At 41.0% G+C, this 11,724-nt stretch overlaps 1 protein-coding gene across 1 annotated transcript in view; it reads left to right on the forward strand.

The window, feature by feature from the left end:
* LOC123190694 (farnesyl pyrophosphate synthase) overlaps positions 1-4,146 on the forward strand; it is a 6,306-nt gene extending 2,160 nt beyond the window's left edge. Inside the window, exons 2-12 of the mRNA XM_044603391.1 lie at positions 1,899-1,923; positions 2,045-2,160; positions 2,243-2,329; positions 2,430-2,546; positions 2,671-2,759; positions 2,848-2,899; positions 3,093-3,188; positions 3,269-3,313; positions 3,393-3,482; positions 3,608-3,679; positions 3,856-4,146. Of these exons, the coding sequence (XP_044459326.1) occupies positions 1,899-1,923; positions 2,045-2,160; positions 2,243-2,329; positions 2,430-2,546; positions 2,671-2,759; positions 2,848-2,899; positions 3,093-3,188; positions 3,269-3,313; positions 3,393-3,482; positions 3,608-3,679; positions 3,856-3,984 (918 nt within the window). The 3' untranslated portion in view covers positions 3,985-4,146. The remainder of the gene's footprint in view (positions 1-1,898; positions 1,924-2,044; positions 2,161-2,242; positions 2,330-2,429; positions 2,547-2,670; positions 2,760-2,847; positions 2,900-3,092; positions 3,189-3,268; positions 3,314-3,392; positions 3,483-3,607; positions 3,680-3,855) is intronic.
* The last annotated feature ends 7,578 nt before the right edge of the window (positions 4,147-11,724 follow it).

Genomic DNA, 11,724 nt, shown 5'->3' on the forward strand with positions numbered 1-11,724 from the left:
GAAGAAACGTTTTATAGGGAGGTATAAATAGGAAAGAATACAACTTTTGCCCCGCAGAAATTGATTTTTCCTCTCTTGCATGCCCCCCCAACCAATCTTGTGTAGCTCTGCCACTAGGCATTGGTATTACCCTTAAGAAAGAACATACATAAAAACCGAAAACAGAATGATGATTTTTTTTTGCACAAAGTATCACAGAAATAAAAAAAATTATACAGTTTAGAAAAGCATTCTAAAAAGGAATGAATTGGTGGCATTGCATTACCCTTAAAAGAAAAAAACTTACGGTGGTGCACCTTAAAAAATAAAAATAAATAAAAACAAGAAAAGTAGAGTTTTCTAAGGACGAATGATTTAGTGGCATTAGTAGTACAATTAAAAATAAAAAACATGTAAAATAAAATCAAGTGATGACAAAATTTGCACGCAATTTACGTAGAAAATAATAACAGTTTTATATAGTTTCACAAAAAAGAAGTTTTTGAGAATGAATGAATTAGTGACATTCATATTACCCCTAAAAGAAGAAAATAAAATGAAATAAAAACTAAAAAACAAAATAATGGGGTTTCATATGGAAGAATGAACTAATGACATTGATATTACTGTTTAAGAAGAAAGAAAATTTTAAAAACTATAACAAATAATTACAAAATTGGCACAAAATAATAGTTATTTTTTTTACTAAAAGGAAGTTTCCTAAGAAGGAAAGTCTTAGTGGCATTGGCATGACAATTAAATAAGAAATAATATGAAATAAAACTAAAATTAAATTAAATAATGAAGTTTTCTGAAAAATAATGTATTAGTAACTTTTGTAATACCCTTTTAGAAGAAAGACAATGAAATAAAGACTAAAACATCAAAATAATGGAGCTTTCTAAGAAAAAATGAATTAATGGCATTGGAATGACCCTATAAGAAGAAATAAAGTAAAAAATGATTTTAAAATGGAAAAAATTACACATAAATTGCGCATTTTTAATAATATGCAAGAATAAGAATTTAATAGTGTAATTTTCAGAAAAATAAGTTTCCTGAGAAAGGAAGTAATTTGTGGCATTGGTATTACAATTAAATAAGAAAGAAAATGAAAATAAAACTAGAACAAAATCAAAATATTGAATTATACTATGAAAGAATGAATTGGTGGCTTTGATATTACTACCCTTTAACTAAAAAGAATCAGAATAATGAGGTTTCCTAAGGAAGAATGAACTAGTGGCATTGGTATTACCTATTAAGAAAAAATGAAAATAATAAATATAAAACAAACAGTGACAAAATTCACACCCAATATACACAAAATTGCACTTTTTTGAAATATGCAAGAATAAGCATATAATAGTGATTGTTTTGCCGAAAAAAGTTTCCTAAGAAGGATTGAATTAGTGACATTGGTATTATCCTTAAAAAAGAAAAAAAAACTAAAACTAAATTAAAATAATAAAAATTTGTAAGGAATAATGAATTGTGTAATTGGTATTACCCTTTAAGAAAGGAAAAAAACTCGCACACAATTTTACATTGAAATGGTACTTTTTGTAGTATGCGAATAATAATCATATAATAGTGCAATTTCATATATATTTTTGTAGCAGCTATGTGTATACATGTACGGTTACCCAACATCCAAAAAATACAACAAAAAAACCAAAAAATCAAGAAAAACAAAATCAATAAACAAAAACAAATAAAAAACAGAAAAGAACAAAGGGAGAGAGGGATGGCTGGGTCACACCCACACAGGGAAATGGGCTTCAACTCGTTAAGGAATTGCGTTGTTCTTGCTTCCGACCTTTTCCTTGCCTTTTGTTGTTGTTTCAAAACGTTGGCTCCCGATGAATGAAACCGAAACCGTACTAATGGCCACCGCTGTTTGCTGATTGCCCCTGCAGATGCTGGACTACAACGTGCCTGGAGGTGAGCAGTAGCTAGCCGATCGTCCCTCCTCCTTCGCACGATGAGTGCCGACAATACACTCCGACTGAATGTATGCACAGTTAGCTCTGCCTGACACGCGCGCTTTGTCTCTGAACTGAAGGGAAGCTGAACCGGGGGCTGTCGGTGATCGACAGCTACATGCTGCTGCGGGAGGGCACCGAGGTGGACGAGGAGGACTTCTACCTCGCCTGCGTGCTCGGATGGTGCATCGAATGGGTGAGCTATATAATTTCTGTATTCAGTGCTTCTCTGCGAGAAGACATTACAAGTACATTGACTTGTGTCTCTGAATGTGCAGCTCCAGGCGTCCGCCCTGGTGATGGATGACATCACGGACAACGCCTACACGAGGCGGGACAACCTCTGCTGGTACAAGCTGCCCACCGTGCGTACTTCACCTCACCGCCGATCCGCAGTAGAAAGTACATCTCGTGAGAGATGAGATGGATTAGTGACAACAAAGTGTTGTTGGTGGTGTCTGTCAGGTTGGCCTGTCCGCGATAAACGACGGCGTCCTGCTGAAATGCCACGTCCAGGCCATCATCAAGCGCTACTTCAAGGAGAAGTTCTACTTCATGGAGCTCATGGAGCTCTGGAACGAGGTATGCACGATCCAATGCGCGCCATCAAATCAGTTTCCAGAGTTAATATCTGTATGTGCATTTCCATGGTCTTTTGACCCTGGTGATAACGGAGTTTGCTGGATGGTGTGCATTGTTTGGATAGATTGGGTTGCAGACCGCCATGGGGCAGATGCTGGACCTCATCACCACCCACACCGGCGCCAAGGACCTCGCCAGATACAGGATCCAAGGGTATGCCATTAGAGTCTTGTAGCTTAACAGCAAGTTCTATAGCTTAAAAAGTACCAGTAATTACATATCGCCACCTTGTTTATGACAGGTACCGCCGTATTGTCAAGTACAAAACATCCTACTATTCCTTCTACCTGCCGGTGAGTCTCTGGCCCTGAAACTGCAGTACACATCTCTTGCCTCTAGTTCAGACTTGATCATCCTGACTATTTTGTAGTCATTCAGAATAATTGCCTCGTAGAACTTCGTTGCGGTATCCACGAGTTCTATTGCACAGAACACTCTGCTTAGCGCAAAAATCGGTCCTGAAATTGGTTACTTTCATGCATATAGGTTGCTTGTGCATTGCTCTTGAATGGCGCGAAACTGAGCGACTACGTCGAGCTCAAAAATGTACTGATTGAGATGGGAGTCTACTTTCAGATACAGGTCCGGTGCCCTCCATAAGTACATGTTTCTTCTGTAAACTTCATCTAGCATGTATGGCTGAAATGCGTTTGCATTTTCAGGATGACTACCTGGATTGCTTCGGCGACCCTCAAGTTATTGGCAAGGTAAAAGAATATTGACACCCTCTGTTTTCCTTACAGTTTCTTGCTGGCTTCAGAGTTTCACTGTCTCACTGTGCTGCAGGTTGGAACAGACATAGAAGACTACAAGTGCTCCTGGCTAATTGTCCAGGCTATGGAACTGGCTAATGAGAATGAGATGAAAATACTATACGTAAGAAATTAAGTCACTAATTTGAGTTTTCAGAGACCGCCACTTCAGTGATAATGTTTATTGACCTGCTAGAAGAAAGTAGTACTAAATTGCGAATATTTCCATGAACCATGTTGACTTCTCAGGAAAACTATGGCAAGTCTTGCCCGGAATGTGTTGCAGCAGTGAAAAATGTTTACAAGGAGCTTGATCTTCAGGTATAACTCTTTCCAGCCAGATTTGACGTTTCTGCCTAGAAGACTCTTTTGATATTGTCTTAAGCTGATGTTTGCTGCTATCCCTTTGTTCTTTTTCTTCTTTTGTTAAAAAAGAAACAGAGAACTGCCAATCTGATGAACTCTGAACAATTTTGTTTATCTCCTCCTGCACCCAGGACATATTCTTGGAGTACGAGTCAAGAGTTTACAAGCACCTGGTTTCAACCATCGACGCCGAGCCAGACCGTGCGATTCGGGAGATTTTGAAGATCTTTTTGAAGAAGATTTATAGGAGAAAGAAGTAGACGCCCCTCTCTGCTGTTTTCACAACCGTGATTACTACGGGAGGAACCTATATAAACATTCCACGGTTGGGGATGTCAATAAGCTCCCTTGTACAACGTGTATGATATGAACTGTATGAACTGGAGAAGACACTGCCTTGAAATAAAGACCATATATGTGAAGAGGACCTCTCCTCATAGGACCTTGAGTGGCCCGCGTGGATCATGCTGCCATTACTAGCAGGGGCCCGTACTAGCCCATGTACACCGTATTAAGTACTACTGGTATTTTTTTTTTGCATGCGTGATTAATACAGTTTTTGGCAACAGCGACCAGTCAGATAGCAAAGACCAGCGGTTGCCATGTCCAGGGTGTCCACACTCAACCAAGTTGCCGCAGTTAGCTTGTTTGGTCACTGGTGACCCTCCACTGATCTATAATGTCATCCATGAAAACTGGAAGTGGTATGCTTGTATGCTAATATCTTCCACGAGTTAGGTCTCAAGATTTCGATTGCATTACAAACTTATTTGAACACATTAATCTTTCACTAAAAATAGGGCGGGGGGGAATGATGAGACAACTGCACCTGAGCCTAAAAGTGGAATTCAAATACAATCCAAAACTGATGTCATGTCGTTTCTTCTTCCCATTATAATAGACACACTGATGCTTATAGTGACGCATGGTATTCAATAAATTGACGGTGATGGTATCTCATTCATTGTTCAAGATGACACAATATATATTGGCCTAAATTTGAAATTCAGATTTAAAAGAGAGGACATTCTCTTAATAGTTAAAAACAGTTGAGCTGTGGCCTGAAGGAAAAATGAGGAGATGTCACAATGTATATAAAGACAAATTAATATGATTCCCCCTATTCTCCATAACAAATATGATTCCCTTTACTATGAAAGCCATCCATAGTACATAACTCTTTTTCTTGGAACTCAAGAGCCTTTTTGCTGTTTCCTCTTTTCTCAATTAACAGTCTAAATTATGCAAACTCTCAAAACCTTTTGTTACTTGCAAATATTAGGGTACTAACAAAGTGTGTTTATAACTCTATATACAAGTTGGGTTGGTTGAATAGTACAAGTCTCCAGCGCCCATCAGGCTTCAAGTTTTAGACCTGACATTGATGCTTGCATTTTTCTGGATTTGTTTCAGGCCTTTCAGCGATGTGTGTTCGGTGACAGGAGACGTTCCCCTCGACTATCAAGACGTCTGTAACGACTTCGTCAATCTCAAGGTGATGTGCCGGCTCAGTCTCTCGGAGGTGCTCATAGGGGTAAGGTGTAACGCCCTCGATGCAGCTATATCTCCCACGTGTCGAAGCACGACTTAGAGGCATAACCGCATTGAAAGCAATATCGCAAGTGAGGTAATCTTCACACAACCCATGTAATACATAAGGGAAAAAGATACATAGTTGGCTTACAATCGCCACTTCACACAATTACATGAATAAAGCATTACATCATCCAAATACACTCAAGGTCCGACTACGGAACCAAAATAAAAGAAGACTACCCCAAATGCTACACAGATCCCCGATCGACCCGACTGGGCTCCACTACTGATCAACTAGAACGAAACAACACAAAGGATAAGATCTTCAACGAGCTCCTCCTGGAGCTTGGTTGCGTCACCTGCTCGGTAACATCGGCACCTGCAAACTGGTTTTGGAAGTATCTGTGAGTCACGGGGACTCAGCAATCTCGCACCCTCGCGATCAAGACTATTTAAGCTTATAGGTAAGGTAAAAGGTATGAGGTGGAGCTGCAGCAAGCGACTAGCATATAAGGTGGCTAACATACGCAAATAAGAGCGAGAAGAGAAGGCAAAAGCATGGTCGAGAATCTATGATCAAGAAGTGATCCTAGAACAACCTACGTCAAGCATAACTCCAACACCGTGTTCACTTCCCGGACCCCGCCGAGAAGAGACCATCACGGTTACACACGCGGTTGATGTATTTTAATTAAGGTCAACTTCAGGTTTTCTACAACCGGACGTTAACAAATTCCCATCTGCCCATAACCGCGGACACGGCTTTCGAAAGTTCAATCCCTGCAGGGGTGTCCCAACTTAGCCCATCACAAGCTCTCACGGGCAACGAAGGATATTCCTTCTAGCGGGAAGACCCGATAAGACTCGGAATCCCGGTTACAAGACATTTCGACAATGGTAAAACAAGACCAGCAAAGCCGCCTGATGCGCCGACAAATCCCGATAGGAGCTGCACATATCTCGTTCTCAGGGCACACCGGATAGGTCAAGCTACGAGTAAAAAATCAACCCTCGAGTTGCCCCGAGGTGGCCCCACAGGCTGCCCGTTTCGGACCAATACTCAGAGGAGCACTGGCCCGGGGGGGTTTAAAATAAAGATGACCCTCGGGCTCGCGAAAACCCAAGGGAAGGTTATAGGTTGTTAGTGCAAATGGTAAAACCAAGGTTGGGCCTTCCTGGAGGAGTTTTATTCAAGGCGAACTGTCAAGGGGTTCCCGTTATTACCCAACCGCGTAAGGAACGCAAAATCCGGGAACATAACACCGATATGACGGAAACTAGGGCGGCAAGAGTGGAACAAAACACCAGGCATAAGGCCGAGCCTTCCACCCTTTACCAAGTATATAGATGCATTAATTAAATACGATATATTGTGATATCCCAACAAGTAAACATGTTCCAACAAGGAACAACATCTCCATGTTCCAACAAGGAACAAACTTCAATCTTCACCTGCAACTAACAACGCTATAAGAGGGGCTGAGCAAAGCGGTAACATAGCCAAACAACAATTTGCTAGAACAAGGTGGGTTAGAGGCTTGGTTCAACAACATAGGAGGCATGATAAGCAAGTGGTAGGTATCGCAGCATAGGCATAGCAAAAGAGCGAGCATCTAGCAAGCAAAGATAGAAGTGATTTCGAGGGTATGATCATCTTGCCTGAAATCCCGCAAGGAAGAAGAACGAGTCCATGAAGAACACAAACGGACATCGGTCTCGGGGCGTCACAACACTCCACCACTATGGAGAGGATCTCGTCCCGAGATCTAGAATGGCACCGGAGGGAGAACGGAAGAGAAAAAGAAGAGGTAAAACTAAATTGCTTCTTTGACCAATGAGTGAAACCAAAGAACCTTGAAAAGGTTAAGCCAGCTCGAGAAAAGAATACAATGGAGATAAATGAAGTTGAAAACACTCCATTAGAAAAGATGAACTAGGAAGAACAACTTCGGGCAGAACTCCGATTGAAAATAAAATGAATTGAATAAGAACTTGGTAAGATGAGAAGATACTTGATGAAATCACAACACACTGCCTCCGGAACTATTGAATGAATGGAGAAAGGGGTAAGAAAGGTCTCAGACAGCACTCCGGTTGAAAAGAGATGCAAGGCTTGATAAGGTGAAAAGAACTTGAGCAAAAGGCACAACCCTCCGGTTAAATGGATAGGCATGAAAAGAACATGATCTTTGACAAAAACGAGATGATGGGTTGAAAAGAGCAACATGACAATGCCTCCGGAACAAAAGAATAGAAGATAGATAATTGAAATAGGAGAATGGAGAAGAAAATGCCAACTTCTGCCACAAAAGAACTTGAAAAGGTATCCTTAGGAGAAGGGTCGAACAGAGTTGTTGGAAACACAACAACGAAAAGATAAGCTTGATATGGTCTTATGGAATACAGCTCAAAATATGAGGTGACAACCCGCCACTCACGGGAAAAAAATTGGATTGATATGAACAAATTGACGAGAAAGTCTATCGCACTGGAAAGGATAAATGAAGAAATTGGATCATTGATAAACACCATGAGAGCGACAATCCTTAAAGGAAAGCTTTAGGTGAAATATAACCCAAGATAATTCCAATGAAGAAAAATATGGATTTAAAATATCTCATTCTTGACAACATGTGAATCATGAAAACATGAACTCAAATTATCAAGAATGACATAATACCACCTCCAATAATATGGTAGAAAGAATTGCACTCCGGATTGCAAGATGAAGAATGATTGAGCTCCTCTGAAAAGAATCTCAATGAACACCTCGAAAAGGAATTAAATATTAGATGAACCATCATGTAGAACCTTGATGAAGAACTCCGGTAATAAAATGATGATAAAAGAAAAAGAAGTTGACAACACAAAGTGAAGCCTTGCAATGCTTAGATGGATCTTCGCAATGAAATGATTGAGAAAACTTGGAACTCCGGGAAAAGAATAGATAAAGCATCTCGAACCGAGAATTTGATGAACCACCAGAATAGGGAATTAATCATCTGGGTGAATCAAGAATAAGAATTATGTTATGCTCCTCCTTCACCAATTAAATTGATGACGAGCAAACGGATTGCATACAACTTATTCTCGTATAAAAGATTAAGAGAGATATAACATAAACTTGAGAATGTCTTCACGAAACCACCGTTAGGATTTGAAAGAACGAATAGATTGATATGATAACGAATGACGAGAACTCTTGAATGAACCACCGTAAGAATTGAAAATGAACGAAGAGAAGATAAAGAAACAACGGGAAGAATTAGCAAATTAACGAAGATGTTTGAGAGAATTTAGATACAACTGAACGAAGAGAACCCATGCTGATTAGAGAAATTTGGATGATGCACCGGATAGATTTGGAGAACGATGGCTGAAAACTGGAATGAATAATATTTGAAAAGATGGCCTCCGGAGAATCAAACTGAAAAGAATCTTGAATTGCTCCGGATAGGGTGAAAAGAATTCTCACAATCAAATACAATGATGAGAGAATGGCAATAAGCTAAAACCACGAGTCTCTGAGAGAACGGATAAGATATGGAGGAAAAACTCTTCTTCGGTCTCCAAATGTTGAGAATGACGACGAGAAACACCACCAAGAATTATTTAGACACTCCGGAAGAATCAAAACGAAGAGGTTGAGCCAACGATGAAAAGAATTAGACAGATCTTGGAGAAATGCATTTGACTGATGATAAATCATTCTTACGTCATACTTTAAAAGATTTGAGAATAGCTCCGATAAAATTAGAAGAGTCAGGTAAGATCCTGGAAAAAGACCTGTGGGTTAGGGCCCACTGAAAAGAAACACCGTTGAACGATTTAAGAGAGAAAGCACCAGTTGAATTAAATGGTTTGAATAAGATAACATTCTCGAAAGATCTTGAAAGAATGAGAATAAACACTAACATCCTCTGAGATATCTTGAGCACTCCGGAACAATTGAATAGCAAGCGGGGAAGATTAAGAGGTGCACTGGCATAAGTAAGCATTGAAACGAGGAAAAGGTATGATCAACAAAGCTTGACTTGAAACCACCGGAGAAGAAAAGGAATGAGGAATGACGAACTTGAAGCTCCGTTAGAATCTTCATGAGAATCACTGGATAAGAATATTGAAAGAAAAGAATGAAGAGACTTCACATGAATAGGATGGACACTTGATTACGAAATCTGAGTCCTTGAAGAAAAACAAGGGAGGGAGGGTGGGAAAAACAAACACAATTTGGAATGGATGAAACGAACACCGTTGAGAAACTTAGAATTGATCTTGCGGATGTTGAAATGATCGGATCCACTTGAAGAGAGCCACACCGGTTGAAAAGGATTGACATGACAATCTCGATTATCATGAGGGATTAGTATTCACATAGGAATATGAGAACACCGCTTGGGGTAGGTATGGAATCAACATTTGACTTCGAAGCAACTCGAATACCACAACTCAAAACAACACAAAGGGTTGGCTTGCAGAATAAGCCGGAACAAACATATGATAGAGATTTCGTCCGAAGTTTTCATGGTGGGGCCTACACGGGCTCGATCGTACATCACCATCATGTGCAAGGCAGTGCACATGACATACGAAACGTCCCCGAGTCGGCATAGCCAAGGACTCTTTAAGACACAACGAGACTACTGTAAAACCGACCATGAATAGGCGGACCACTAGACGTCGAACCCCAATTTCATATCATACATCTGTCAGAAAGATATCCTACGAACTACTTGAATTCCCACTTATAAACTCCCGAAACTTTCCGGTTATGCAATCAGGTGTTGGGGATATAGGGGAAGCATAATATCTCACCCAAAACTAGCAAATCCTACATCCAGCTGTATCCATCCTTCAACACATAACCAAGAAACCTTCAGAAATCATCTACCTCAACCTTCGAAAAGCATCCATTATACAAGTTATGGCAATACTCCCGAACTGCCGCCCAGTACTGGGTGGCGTCGAGGTTATCTCACCAACAACTGCATAAAAGAGATTTTCGATGTCGGCGAAACTAATCTCAGGTATTCCAGAACTGCAACGATAAAATTGTGACGACAACACCTCGGAGCTCAACTCCCCAGGACACTGCCACAACCCCTAAATGACAGAAGGCACCAAAAACAATGTTCTCGTCACAAATCCATCGGAACGATTCCAAGATACCCGCGTGATCCTAAATTTTTTTAGTGAAATTTGAGAAGAGAAGAGACAAAACTCTACATCAGGATGCCTTACCAGAGCGATGAAGGGACTGGGAGTAAAAAGAATTCCTAAACTCTCCGATATATAATTCCTAAATGACTCAAAACATTTTCTAGACTCAACTCGTCCGCTAATTCGATCAAGCAGTGGGGGCTCCTTAGGTCGGGGAAGGCTCTGATTACCAACTTGTAACGCCCTCGATGCAGCTATATCTCCCACGTGTCGAAGCACGACTTAGAGGCATAACCACATTGAAAGCAATGTCGCAAGTGAGGTAATCTTCACACAACCCATGTAATACATAAGGGAAAAAGATACATAGTTGGCTTACAATCGCCACTTCACACAATTACATGAATAAAGCATTACATCATCCAAATACACTCAAGGTCCGACTACGGAACCAAAATAAAAGAAGACTACCCCAAATGCTACACAGATCCCCGATCGATCCGACTGGGCTCCACTACTGATCAACTAGAACGAAACAACACAAAGGATAAAATCTTCAATGAGCTCCTCCTGGAGCTTGGTTGCGTCACCTGCTCGGTAACATCGGCACCTACAAACTGGTTTTGGATGTATCTGTGAGTCACGGGGACTCATCAATCTCGCACCCTCGCGATCAAGACTATTTAAGCTTATAGGTAAGGTAAAAGGTATGAGGTGGAGCTGCAGCAAGCGACTAGCATATAAGGTGGCTAACATACGCAAATGAGAGCGAGAAGAGAAGGCAAAAGCACGGTCGAGAATCTATGATCAAGAAGTGATCCTAGAACAACCTACGTCAAGCATAACTCCAACATCGTGTTCACTTCCCGGACCCCGCCGAGAAGAGACCATCACGGTTACACACGCGGTTGATGTATTTTAATTAAGGTCAACTTCAGGTTTTCTACAACCGGACGTTAACAAATTCCCATCTGCCCATAACCGCGGGCACAACTTTCGAAAGTTCAATCCCTGCAGGGGTGTCCCAACTTAGCCCATCGCAAGCTCTCACGGTCAACGAAGGATATTCCTTCTAGCGGGAAGACCCGATCAGACTCGGAATCCCGGTTACAAGACATTTCGACAATGGTAAAACAAGACCAGCAAAGACGCCCGATGCACCGACAAATCCCGATAGGAGCTGCACATATCTCGTTCTCAGGGCACATGGGATAGGTCAAGCTACAAGTAAAAACCAACCCTCGAGTTGCCCCGAGGTGGCCCCGCAGGCTGCCCGTTTCGGACCAACACTCAGAGGAGCACTG

The sequence above is a fragment of the Triticum aestivum genome, chromosome 2A (assembly GCF_018294505.1).
Source record: "Triticum aestivum cultivar Chinese Spring chromosome 2A, IWGSC CS RefSeq v2.1, whole genome shotgun sequence".
Classification (NCBI taxonomy): Eukaryota; Viridiplantae; Streptophyta; class Magnoliopsida; order Poales; family Poaceae; genus Triticum; species Triticum aestivum.